This window comes from Triplophysa dalaica, chromosome 5, assembly GCF_015846415.1.
Source record: "Triplophysa dalaica isolate WHDGS20190420 chromosome 5, ASM1584641v1, whole genome shotgun sequence".
Lineage (NCBI taxonomy): Eukaryota > Metazoa > Chordata > Actinopteri > Cypriniformes > Nemacheilidae > Triplophysa > Triplophysa dalaica.
In genome coordinates, this window is record NC_079546.1 from 27,021,156 (window position 1) to 27,035,322 (window position 14,167).

The 14,167-nt window shown below is 42.1% G+C and overlaps 3 protein-coding genes across 3 annotated transcripts in view; 2 read left to right on the forward strand and 1 right to left on the reverse strand.

Moving 5' to 3' along the window:
* Positions 1 to 14,167, reverse strand: part of LOC130420700 (uncharacterized) — a 195,940-nt gene that overhangs the window by 28,976 nt on the left and 152,797 nt on the right. The gene's annotated exons all lie outside the window — the stretch shown is intronic.
* LOC130420702 (uncharacterized) overlaps positions 1 to 14,167 on the forward strand; it is a 195,470-nt gene that overhangs the window by 19,435 nt on the left and 161,868 nt on the right. The gene's annotated exons all lie outside the window — the stretch shown is intronic.
* On the forward strand, positions 1,617 to 3,680 carry LOC130420669 (piggyBac transposable element-derived protein 4-like). Its single transcript, XM_056748147.1, has one exon. It carries the CDS (start codon positions 1,868 to 1,870, stop codon positions 3,557 to 3,559), a length of 1,692 nt encoding a protein of 563 aa, XP_056604125.1. The 5' UTR covers positions 1,617 to 1,867; the 3' UTR covers positions 3,560 to 3,680.

The following is a 14,167-nucleotide window of genomic DNA, read 5'->3' on the forward strand; positions in this document are numbered from 1 at the left end:
TGGAGACCTTGAACAATCAAATCATGTGTGTCATACTTTATGGGTTCATGGTGAAAGGACATATACACAATCTTTCTCAGTCCTTTTTTAACATGTGCATCATATACAACTGTACACATAATGCTGGCTCCAATTTGTAACGTTATTACTTTTCTCTTTAAGCGTAAACATTAGTTCACACATTAACTGCAGGAGCAGAAGCCGGGTGAGTACAAACTCTCTATATTTGAAAAATATATTTAGCTCTATCTTCTGACTTCACGTCACCACTGCTGCATTTGAGCGTGAAATATCTCTTGCCAGCACGTGTGCACTTTTCTCAGCATCTGTACTGTTTAGTGAGTGGCAGTCAGCCGACCGTAAGCTTACTGGAGAATAGAAAGTATAAACGACGCTTCCAATAGCGACTGCTGGTTAACTACAACATGTCTGTATCATGTATTCAGTGTGCATAAGTTCTCTTCATAGCGTGCCGTTCCCACTCACGTCTTTCTCAAAATTACTCACGCAGTCACTACATCCAAGTGAATGTAAACAGCAAAATATATCAGTAGCCTATATGTGACCAATGCGTTAAGCGCAAGATCTCAACTCAACTTTATTTATATAGCGCTTTTTACAATTTACATTGTTACAAAGCAGCTGTACATGAGACACATTGAATACAAGTATGAATTCTAATCTCCTTCGTCTCTTGTCTGCACAACCCCAACACAACTGCATCTCGTATGTGACCCCCCTAAAAAAATTAGCCATCATGAGAAAAGGACTCTGGAGCAGACCCTTGGCAAGTCTGGACCGCACCTCAGACTCCGCCGCTGATAGACCCCGACTGCTTTTACACCAACAGTCACAAGTCATTACATTTCAAATGAATTCATTGAAACATTTTAGATTCATTCAATAAAATAAATATATTTTAAATATATATTCAAGTTTTCACATAACTGATGAAACATACATGATATAATCTGTGACAGAGTTAGTGTGTTTATTAATGTGTGTGTCTGCTGCATCATGGGTAATCTGCAGATCTGTTGTTTGTAAGAAGTGTGAAGATGACCTCACTCATGTCCTGCTTTTGTGTGTGTGTGGAGACAGAAGAAGAACGGAGGTGTGATCAGCTTTAATGAAGGCTGTGCGTCTGCTCTGCTCGGGCAGGAAAGTCTTGTGTTGAATGAATCTGTAGAAAACCTTCATCATGTTAGTCCTGTTAACCCTCCTATTATCCTAGGGGTCAATTTGGCCCCATTCAATCTTTAACGTCTGTAAACACATAGTTGAAATCTCTTTTTTGTTTCAGAATTAATGACTTTTCCTCTTTTAATGAGGACAATTCAGTAAACCCAAAATTAACATGATGTGACTTTTTCAATTTCCTATACACATTTTGTATCATCAGTGTTCCATGGGGTCATTTTGACCCCAGGTTCTTATAGCTGTATAAAACAAAATAAATTTCAAAATTTCACACACAGTATGCTTTTGGTGATATTGTGGTCACTATAACATGCCTTAATTTCATAATATTCTCTATAATTTTATATTTTCTTTATAATATTTAAAAATGTAACGTAACATGGTATTGCGAGAACAACTGATTGTTCACATTACGTGGGGGTGGGGGGAATCTGATTTTTCGCGAGAACTTTGATATTTCCCGTGCCATGGGTGAGGGAAAACTAAATTCTTCCGAGAACTTTGATATTTCCCGTGCCATGGGTGAGGGAAAACTAAATTCTTGCGAGAACTTTTACATTTCCTGTGGTATGGGGCAGGGGAATACATATAAAAGCTTGGACAGAAGACTTCTAAACCATTTGTGTTTGTGCTCTGTGGACACTCTCTTTATGCACTCAATTCCAATATGGCCTCTAAGCAAAGGTATTCTGTCAATGAGGTTTTGTCACAGGTTTTTGGCAGTGAAAGTGACATAGAGGAGAATGTGTCTGAGGTTGATGATAATGTTGAGGAGGACCCTGATTATGAGTCATCCTCCTTAGATGAGAATGAGACTCCTAGTGTTGACCCTCCAGTTGTCTCTCAACCACCTGTAGACACATTACCTTCCAAAAATGGAAAGTTATTATGGTCCCGCAACCCACTTGAACGTCAGGGTAGACTTAGTGCTGCTAATGTCATCAAAATGGTTCCAGGGCCCACCAGATATGCTGTCAGCCATATACAAGATATAAAATCAGCATTTGAGCTGTTCATTACACCATCAATTGAACGGGATATACTTGAAATGACAAACTTAGAGGGAAGGAAGGTGTATGGGGACAGCTGGAAAGACTTTGATGGGACTGACTTGCAAGCCTACATTGGGTTGCTCATTTTGGCTGGAGTGTACAAGTCAAAAGGAGAATCAACAGCAAGCCTTTGGAACGCTGACACTGGAAGGTCAATATTTCCAGCCACAATGTCTCTAAAGACATTCCATGCTTTCTCCCGTGTTATACGCTTTGATGACAAAGAAACAAGACAGGGCCGACGAGAGTGTGACAAACTTGCAGCAATACGGGATGTATGGGGCAAGTGGGTCCAGCGATTACCCTTTCTTTATAATCCAGGCCCCCATATCACTGTGGATGAATGTCTGGTTCCATTTCGTGGGCGGTGTCCCTTCAGACAATACATCCCAAGCAAACCAGCCAAATATGGCATAAAAATATGGGCCGCATGTGATGCACAGTCCAGCTATGCCTGGAATATGCAGGTGTACACTGGTAAATCCCCTGGAGCAGCACCTGAAAAAAATCAAGGCATGAGGGTGGTACTAGACATGGCTGAGGGACTGAAAGGCCATAACATTACATGTGATAATTTTTTCACATCGTTCGCCCTGGGTGAGGAACTGCTGAAAAGAAAGGTTACCATGTTGGGGACGGTAAGAAAAAATAAGCCAGAGCTTCCCTCTGAGCTTCTTGTGATGAAGAACAGAAAGGTAACATCTTCAATGTTTGCCTTTACTGAAAAAGCCACTATTGTCTCCTATTGCCCCAAGAAAGGGAAAAATGTCCTGCTAATGAGCACCATGCACAAAGATGCTGCTCAGAGTGCCAGAGAAGACAGAAAACCACAAATGGTCCTGGACTACAATGAGACAAAAGGAGGGGTTGATAATTTAGACAAGGTCACAGCCACCTACAGCTGCCGACGCATGACTGCCCGTTGGCCACTTGTAATTTTCTTCAACATCATTGATGTGAGCGCCTATAATGCCTTTGTGTTATGGAGAGAAATAAACACAGACTGGAACAGCGGAAAACTGAGTCGAAGGAGGATTTTCTTGGAGCAGCTGGGTTACGAGTTAGTGAAACCTCATATTGAGAGAAGACGGTGCCTTCCAAGAGCATCAACGGCTGCTGCAACTGTTGTGAAGGACATCCAAATGCAGACACACACGCCAGTGGTTCAAACTGCAGGTAAAAAACGTGGCAGGTGCCAAGTCTGTACTAACAGAAATGACTCCAAGACCAGCAACACTTGTGTGAAATGCAAAAAATACGTCTGCAAGGATCATGCACAAACTTTATGCACATCATGTGCAAAGTGATAAAAAGATGAAATGTACCGGCTGGTGGGCTGTTCATATTGCTGTTCAAATGCTGTTCATATTCTATCTAAGCTTGTTGTATCCTGTCCAACTCATAAATTCATACTAAAAAGCACATACGTTTGCATAAAACAATTCCTGACACAATGCTCAAATGTACTTTTTTTGTGTTTTTATGTGTTTTATATGTTCTTTCTTTCTCCATTGTTAATGAATTATTATGTGTTCCTTAATTATGTGATAATGTTAATGATGTTCTGTTTTAAAAATAATAAATTGACCTCAAACATAATTCGTGTTACATTACTTAGAATAGGTATTTTGGAAGTACAAGGGGTGCGGAGTGGTGGCGGTGCGGTATTGTGGGTTTATTTAAAGGTCTTTTTAAGGACTCACCAAAGATATATATTACCTGACACAAAACTTTAAGAAAAATGTCCCATTCTGTAGGTTTAAATTGCTGGGGTCAAATTGACCCCAGTGGGTAAAATATGTTATCAGATTTTAGGGTAACAGGAGGGTTAAAGTCTCTGATAACAAAAGTCATAACTGAGCACTGTGTCCAATTATTTTAAGACAACAGAAGTCATTTACAAATATCACCATTAAACTACAGAATGTGTTCTAGTCTATAATAGTGTCATGACTCAGTCGATGAGAAAAGAGGAAATGAGAAACACAGGAAGAGTTACAAATGTTCTCATGAAGAAATATAAGTAGATGATGAGAAGAGACTCAGTAAGAGAAACACAACATGACTGAGAAGAGTGATATATGTCTGCTGGGACTGATCCTTCTCTCTTCACTATTCACAGGTAAACTATACAACACATTTATTTCATCAGATTTCATTTCATTACTCTCACTGACATTCTGAGAAACATGTTCAGTTTCATCTCATGTCACATTTATTATAGAGTTCATGTGTCATGAACAGTGTTGTGTAAGAGATAAAAAAAACTATCATAAGAAATAAACATGGTTACATTTATTGTATATAATGTGTACAAGTACGTCAATGTTTTAGTTGTTCTAGTCCGTGTATAGTGCTGCTCAAACGTGATATTTGGCAGATGGTAGAAGGACTCCTTTGGTGTAAATCTGCATTTTCATTTGAGGGTCTGTTAAAACTGCTAAAAACAGAGAAATATGGAAAGGAATACAAACACAACAGTTTCACAGTTCAGTTAAGAAATGGATGTATAGGAAAGATTGAATACATTTGAAATATTTTACATGATAAAATTCTTGTTATTCCAGGTTCAGCTTTTACAAACCTCTTGTTTTTGTATCTGAGAGATCTCCTTTAAAAATAAAAAAGAAGTGGTGCCTGTAACAGTCATGATTGTGAAACCCGTGGTGGTTGTCTGAACGGTTGTGTATATGAGCTTTTAAAAAAACATTTTATATTGCATTACAACTAGGACTGTCAACACGTTAACGCATGTGATACATTTTTTCAAATTAACTCCTGAAACATATTTTATGCAATTAACACAACATCTGTTTGTTTTGACATTCTTTGTCAAGTGTTACATTATGTCATCACACTCTTATTCATGTTTAGGCTTTTAAACCACGTAAGTGTGATTTGAAACAGTTGCTTTGACATGTTCAATGAAGAAAGAGATCTTCTAAACTGTGAGACGCAGCAGAACGCAACGCAAGGTCCAGTCTGGTGTGAACAGTAATGGACTAAAGGCTGCGTCTGTGAATCTCTGTCAGACAGCTCATCTGTGTTAACTTCTCTTTTGTGCTTTAATGGATAAAAGCACACAAGATTATGACAGAAAGACGTTTTTTCTAGCATTTTCTTAAGCGCAGACTTTAAAGTGTAAAATAAAATCTTAAATGAATACAAAGAGTTGTGATAATGGGAGTGTGGTGATGGTCGGATCTGCGTCCTGAGACAGCTCTTAAAGGGGCCACGTTCTTAAACCTGCTGCTGTGACTCATGTCACTAATGTTCATCAAAGAACAAAATAAAAGAAGATTTATCTTAAATTTAGCATTAAAGACTGTAAAGCGTTTGAGAACTTCCTCTACATTCAAAAGTCTGATGTCAAGAGTCAATGATAGAGGAACAAGATCACATTATCTTCTGTGAAATCTTCTGAATAATGTGATCTAAAAATAATGAAAATGTATCTGTCATTAAGAGATAAATATTGAACTGTTTGAATATATTGTGATGTATTAATATGAATGATGTCATCTGATGTTTCAGGTGTGAGTGAAGCAGAAGTGACTCATGTGTTCATCAGTTCTGGTGAAAGTGTGTCTCTGTCCTGTAATGATGCTCTTCATCAATGCTCCTCAACTACATGGATCTACAATAATTATACAAGATCATCTACAGTAGAAGTGTTTACTGGAGGAATAAATAAGAATAACACAGAGAGATCTGAGAGACTGAGTCTGACATCTGACTGCTCTCTCAACATCTATAACACAACACAACATGATGGTGGACGTTACATCTGCAGACAATATGTGAATAGACATCATCATGAACCTGATTCAGATGTTTTACTACATGTTCTTCATGGTCAGTGTTTCTCTTCATTTATATGAACACATGTTTAACTTCAGATCACAGTTCTCTTTATCTCTTGTGTTTTCACTGAAACTCATGAGTACTGAGAGTGTGTTGTGTGATTTGTGTTTCAGTGTCTTCATCATCATCATCATCATCATCATCACAGACTCAGATAAGAGCAAACACATCTGTCACTCTCACCTGTCAGCTGTTTACATATGACTGTGATCATGTGTTCAGTGATGATGGATTTCAGCTGGTGTGGATGAATCAGACTGATGTTGATCTACAGACAGACTCAGATTAGATCAGATAAACTCTGTCTCATCTCTCTGACTACAACACTCGTGAATGAAGACGACAACACAGAGTTGAGATGTGTGCTCAAACACAAGAATGACATCAAGACCTCAGTCACATATACTGTCAGATTTACAGGTAAGACATCACTCTGACAGGAGTGTCCTGAACTCAAAGTGACTTCAGTCATTAAACTCTGTACTGATGATGAGGAAATGACATAAACATGAAATATGATTGTGATGTTCTACAGTATGATGTCTTCTTATAGAAACACATCACATGTATAGAAAGAGGAACTTTAACAGACACAATGAAAGTCAAGAGCCCAAATAAAGCAAACACTGATCATAGTCATGGCCGGACAATAGCACTGCCTTTTGTAAGGAATGATGTCGTTTGATTGGCTAAACTATCCGTCAGTCATGTTGGCATTTCCTGATTGGTTATTTGTGAATTCTATCCGTCATGTTCACCGCAGTGAAACCTGTCTCTGCATTAAGATGCTGTTATAATGGCTGACAAGCGTTATCGCAGTGCAGCGCTAAAAAGAAAACAAATCACTGAGAGACAAGAAAGCGAAAGAACAGAAACATTGATTATTTACCCATGACACCACACCATGATCTTTAGACAGAGAATCCAGATCATACCGGTCAACACTCCTGTTTTCACACACATCACCTCCACCCTCACGTTTAGTTAGTGGTCTTATAAAAGCATCATTATTACTGTTGTGCTGGAAATATTTTAACCTGCAGTTTTTGTCGTAGGCCCCTGAATGAGGCCTCAAATCGACGGGCCTATATTGGGAATGGTGTGCTATGACTTTTATAAGGGATCAGGCACAGGGGGTTTCGATAGAGGGGCAAAAAAACACCCCGAAAATCCCATTGACTTAACATTGCGTGGAATTTTGAGGGGTCGTAGCTCCGAGCGAGAAATTTTTATCACCATGCGCCTGCTGCCGGTGTGCCACGCTCTCCTCGGAACTCGACTCTGAAATCAGTGTTGGAGCGGTGTCATGTGCATCAACTCGAGGGGTATTAACCCGCGAGGACGCCATGTGTCCCAGGAGCCTCTGAATTGTTTCAGAGGGACCGCTGTCTGCCTAAAATGTTCATTTCAGACAGTTCAATACTGGTTGGGCACAACTGCGGACAGGTGTGCCGACATGGTGACAGAGTTGAGTTCCATACCGAGAAAGAGGATGCTCTGCACTGGGGAGAGCTTGCCCCTCTCTTGGTTGACCTGGAGTCCCAATCGACCTAGGTGCCGGAGCACCAGGTCCCTTTGTGTACATAACAGATCTCGCGAGTGTGCCAAGATAGGCCAGTCGCTGAGATAGTTTAGTACCCGCTCGCCTTCCTCCTCTCAGGGAGAAAGGGCTGTCAGGGACAGACCGAAAGGGAGGACTCTGTACTGATATGCCCGCCTCTCGCACGCGAACCGTGGGAACGGCCGGTGTCGAGGAGGATCGAGACATGAAAGTAAGCGTCCTTCAGGTCGATTGCCACGAACCAATCCTGACACCTCATAGATGTCAGGACGCGCCTCTGTGTGAGCACCCTGAATGGCAGCTTGTGAAGGTGCTCTGTTCAGGGTACGCAGCCTTTGGGGGCAACCCGCCGTCTTTCTTGGGAACGATGAAGTGCGGGTGGTGACCCACTGAACATCTTGGTTTTGAGGGACGAACTCGATGCCTGTTTTGCCAGAAGGGTGGTGACCTCTACCCGAAGTACGGAGGCGTCCCTGCCTCTGACAGAGGGAGAGATGATGCCCCGAAACTTGGGTGAGTCTCTGGCGAACTGGATCGAGTAACCAAGACGGACCGCCCTCATTAGCCAGCGAGACAGTGTTGGCAGCTCTCGAGCTCCCAGGGACTGTGACAGGGTGACCAAGGGGACGGTCTGCTTCATCATTCCCACGGGGGGTGGTTCGTCGGCTGGCGGAGCTAACCATGTCGTGGGGAGTCCCCGGGGGGAAGGTTTGCTCCGCCTACTTACCTGCCTGGCGGGACAACGGCACGCACTGTCGGTTTGAGAGTGGTGACGGCTGTCGTATGTGTACGACCTCACGCCTCGCCAGGGTGTGAGGTCGGTTCGACGAGCATTGTCCAGTGGAGTGTGCGATCGGCTGCAAGTAAACCCGGGTAGAACAGAAAACTCAGTGAGTAAGTGGGCGCCAAGCCCTAACAAGGGCCCGGCTTTGGTGACGAGGCAGGAGTCGTCCCGTACCGACCGATCAGAGCCGTGGCTGTGAAGGTTCGGGCCCGATGTTGTTCTCCCTGGGGTCTTCCCGTCAGTGTCCCTTCTCGCGAGGAGGTTGCTGACGGGGTGGAGGTTTCCCCCTCGACCTCTGCTTCCGGGGTGCCGCCTGTGGGGGCACAGGAACCGGAGCCGATGTCGAAAGGGTCCTGGGTTGCAGGGAAGCAGACGTCACGTGAGATCTCGGAGGCCTGTAGGCGGCCGAGTCGCGGCGTGAAAAAAATGTGGTTAATTGCCACTGTCTGCTTCGCCGTCAAAAAACTGCTGAGCGCAGTCCTCGACGGTGTTACCAACAACCCACCCTGCGAGATGAGTGCATCAAGAAAGCGGACTTCCTTGCTGTCACTCTTCTGCACAAGGTATAGCCGGGGGTGTCTCTCCTGGACCACTACCGTGGACATCGTCCGACCCAGGGCCCGTGCCGCCGCCTTAGTCGCCCGTAGAGCGCTGTCAGCGGTGGCACGGAGATCCTGCATTATACCCGGGTCGGCCTTACCCTCGTGGAGCCCTCTCAACGCCCTGGCCTGGCGGACCTGCAGGATGGCCAAGGCATAGAGAGAGGTGGCAGCCTGGCCCGCAACATCGCAAGCTTTCGACACCAGTGATGCCGAAGTCTTACGTGCTTTGGACGGTAGGAGTGGTCGATCCCCCCCCAGGTGGTAGCCGTCCGCGGCACAGGTGCTCCGCAGGCGGACGTTCCACCCGGGGGATCTCGACGCAGTCCTTGACTGCCTCACCATCGAGGGAAGTAAGGGAGCCAGAGCTGGTTTCACTGGAACGGTCCGTGAGTGGAGCGTTCCAAGTTTTACACAGCTCCTCATGCACCTCCGGGAAAAACATGGCACCCGGGGTGGGCGCGGTTTGCACCGCGCACCGACCTCGGGAACCACGTATCCCCGGGTTAGCACGGATGACATCACTTCTGCTTCCTCCTGAACTCGACCGCTGGGGGTGGAGTTTGGATTCGGCAGAGTCGGATGCCAGTCTCCCTCCGATGCTGCGAGCGACATCTCATCTACGTCACACATCGTTTCCGAGTGTGTGCGTGAGGATCCGGACGGTATGCCACCGCCGGTTGGGGAACGTTCAGAAGAGCGAATCGGGGTGCGATCGGCCCGTGAGCACTTGGCTGGCGGGTTTACGTTCGCAGAGTTCCCCATATCACTAACGCTGCTAACGTGGGTGGTCATCGGGGCCGTAGCCACAGATGTCACAGCCCGGGTAGCAGACGAAATGGTGGCTGGTTCCCGTAGGAAGACAGCCACCCGTGACCGCAACTTCTGAATGACAATCTGCCCGCAGTGCAGGCAGATGTGTCAATGAACGCTGCTTCAGTGTGCCGGACGCCCAGACACCTAATGCAGCGATCGTGTCCATCCCCCTCCTCGATGAGGGTGCCGCACCCAAGAGAACAGCGGGACATGCCGCGCTGGAGAATGCTCAGTCAGTCCTGAAAAGGACTTTTAGAAAAAATCTCTAACACCTCCGGAACCGCCGAGACGCCCAGGGGAAGGTCGCTGCAGGAAGGGACGATCCGCTGTAACATGTCGTAGCACCAGCGTGTAGTTGTAGAGGATTGAATCCTGAGTTGTACTCATGAGCAATGGCTCTGAAGAACAAAAGGTAAGTGAATGCTGCACGCCGGCCTCCTTTTATACCGGATTTCCGGGGGCGGAGCCCGGCATGCAAATTGCATTCACCAAATTTCATTGGCCTTTTCTATAGTAGTCAGAGTTGATTGGTTCTCAAGGGCGAACCCCATCTGTCGTTCTCGACACAACGTCGAGAGACCGACAGAAAGGGAACTGAAATCCTCACTGAAATAACAAACGAATTGTTGTTTTAGTCCATTAATATGCTGAGCAACTACATCAATCAAAGTGGAAATATTTACACCGTCTCTTGCACCGTCTCTCTTCGAATTTGGGAAACATGTCAATACTTTTATTCATCAACCAATCAGACAAAAGATCAAATTTGCCAACGAAGGCACTAAATTTTTCTGAAAGAAGCAAAATGTTATCATTTCTTCCTTGCATCGATCTGTTCAATGAATTCAATCTTTCGAAAAAGATCTACCCGGTATTCCAACAACGCCAACCACAGAGAATCGTCCAAGTAAGGAAGTTTGTCTGATTCAGCCTGAGAGACATCCATGTGCTTACACAAGCTCACAGAGAGGGATGGAAACTCTGTTGTCATGGTGGATTAAGTTCCCAAAATGGCCCGATAAAAGCATAACAATAACACCACTTGATTAGATTCCCATTAGCATCATCATAACGGATGTATTTTAGAAGCATGCAGTCACGACACACACACACACAAGACTAAGTCAAGAGTCAAGGGCCCAACAAAAGATAACAATGATCCCCATAACGGGACTTTTTCACCAAATAAATATTCTGTTAATTAAAGATAATTAACTAAATGTTGTTTACAGGTTATGATTGAGCTGTTTTTGTCTAGGGATGATCACAAACTCAAGTCATTGTTCACTTTTTAATGACTTTAATTTGTAATTTTATTATTTGTCTTTCTCAGAGACAAGCTCTCATACAGTGACTATTGCTGTGATAGCTTCATTACTTCTTCTACTTACTGTTGCTGTTCTTTGTGTGATTTATATCAAAAGATCAGGTGAGTATGCTGATTTCAAGAGGCCATCGGAATACAGTTTCTGAGATTTTAATAATCTGAAAAAAGATAATTCTTCTGCTCGTGCTTGTGACTGGTCTTCAGTCGCTCTCCTTAAAGGTAAAGTTCACCCAAAAATGAAAATTCTGTCATGAATTACTCACTCTCTAGTGGTTACAAATTTGTTTAAATGTCTTTGTTTGGTTAAACGCATTGAAAGATATTTGACAGAACGCTTGTAATCAAACAGTTCTTGGACCCCATTGACTACCATAGTAGGAAAAATGACAATGGAAGTCAAAAGTGCCTCAGAACTGTTTGCTGTCCAACATTTTCAAAATATCTTTTCTTTTGTTTTAACGGAACAAAACAACATTTTTTTCTTACTATGGTAGTCAATAGGGTCCAAGAACTGTTTGGTTATAATCATTCTTCCGTTCTTCATCAGAACAAAGAAATGTATTCAGATTAAGAACAACTTGAATGTGAGTAAATGATGACAGAATTTTCATTTTTGGGTGAAATATCTCTTTAAATCAGATGCTGTTTATCTCTAATATCAGCAGTTCTACAGCTGTGAATGACCAATGTCCATTTATGAAGTTATGGTGCTTTGTGATAAAAATGATAACCAGACTAAATTTACACATGAGATCAGTGGATCTTCATCATTAGTTACTCAGTATGTTCAGAGTGAGTACACAACAGTTGTTTTCTTTGCTATAACAATTGTGTTTCATAAATCAACAACAACAGAAAGGAATGTTAAGGGTGATGAGCCGAGCAAAAGCAAACACTCATCACTATAATGATGAATACATGCAATAAATTCACATTGAGCTGATATATCACTGACACTGTCACAGTATAAGAATGGTGTGACATCACGTGTTGACAGACCGGCCATGCGTACTATATATGCCTTAAAAACATTCTGTCTCCTGCTGACCTATTTAATGATTAAAATGCAATGAGACATGTTTATGTTTCAGATCAAAGATTGTCTGGAGAGCCTGTGGTGAGTATAGTAACGGCTTGATCTGTGAGATATCATCATAAATCCTGTTGGATGAAAATAATCTGATACATTGTGTTGTTGTCCATTTCCTTTCCTTTAGGTCGCATCTAAGAATGACAATAATGGAACATATGACACCATCAACATCGTTCCTTCTACTCCTATCACAAATGTTAGTAAACATTCATCTGCAATAAACTCAAAGATTCATGAGAATTATGAATATTTACAGTCACTGTGTTAATTGTTCTTTGGTTTATATCGGCATCATTTTAATTTGTTTTATACTATCTTAACAGTCCTCTAAACATGACTTTAAAATCAATCTGTGAAGACTTTGTTCTCTAGAGTAATAAAACACATTGATTTCAAAAGTCACAACTACATCTGTTAACTCTCACTATAGTCTGTCTAACAAACAGTGAGTGGAGAGTTTTTTACACCTTTATATCTGTGTTGATGTTTAGGAGCAGAAAGATGATGTGGTTTATTCTGAGGTGACCGTTGTCAGTAAAAAACAACTGAAGAACAACATTGTGAGTAGAAACTACAAACATTTACATCCGCCCTCCATTCTAAACTCTCAAACTACATAAATGATTTAATGCGCTGCAATATCTTCATGATATACAGTCTCATAAATATGTATTTGTATAATCTTGCTTTAATAAATCTGTGTGTTTAAACATGTGTGATGGTTTCTGTAATGTTCATTCAGGTTCAGTCTGCTGGTGATGTGACTTATGCCGCTATCAGAGGAGGAAAAACTGAACCTGAAGACGCCTGCAGAGAGCTTTACTCCTCCCTGAACAAAACCACCCGCAAATAAAACACAAACACACAAAATTATACAAAACTTAAATTTCCTTTGACAAACAAACTCAAGTGCAGATTTGATTTATTTGATGTATTTTTGCTTGGCTTTGGAATGTTTGTTTGTTGTCTGTTTGTTTAATATTTGATGTTTTTGTCCACATGTTATTGAATCCTAACATGCCTGATGAATTTTCATATGTATTGTTAACAGTGTGCGTGATCAAATTGGTGTAGTGTCATGGAAACAGATTTCTTAGTTTGACTTTTTATCTTAAATGAAGAACCCCATAAGAAATGTTAAGAAATGATTATGTATTTATATATGGGCCTAACATTTTAGACCTCTGTCACAGCAGAACTTCATCCTCTGCTGCAAATGAATTATCATACATTGTGTAGTGTACTGAAAAGCATAACACAATTTCTTTCCAAAGTATGAACAATTTAAACTGACTTTGCCTTGTATCAGCTTTATTAGCAACAGTTGCTGGTGTAGTCATATTAATGGAAACTGCTATCTTTGTTACATTAACTGTAGATGTGTTGAGATGTTTGTCTGTTATTTTAATGTGTCTGTCTGTATTTGATCACATTGGTCATTTTGAAGGCAGTATTAAACCTCTTTTTTGTTCCTTCTCTGTATGTTCCTCAAATAATATATAAATAATCATTGCAATACATTTCACATACACAGGGAAGACCCGAATTCTCACAAAGGCCACTTTCAGACCAACGGTCTTACGAACAACCCTGTGTCCCTTAATAGAATCAAAACATACTTAAAAATATATGAATAAAGTATACCCATATCAATTTTGCCTTTGGCGTAACAACGTTTTCTCCAAACACAATGAGGCCTTCTGCAATCGTACATTCGGTAAAATAATTGATATCTAATATATCCATAAGAATTTGGCCCTCGGTGCACTCAGGGATGATTACGGAGTCAGCACTGTTGGCTCAATGGGCCATGTATCTTCTTGCTTTGGGTGGCCCACACCTCACGAAAGTTCTTCTCTTTCCTCAGCGTT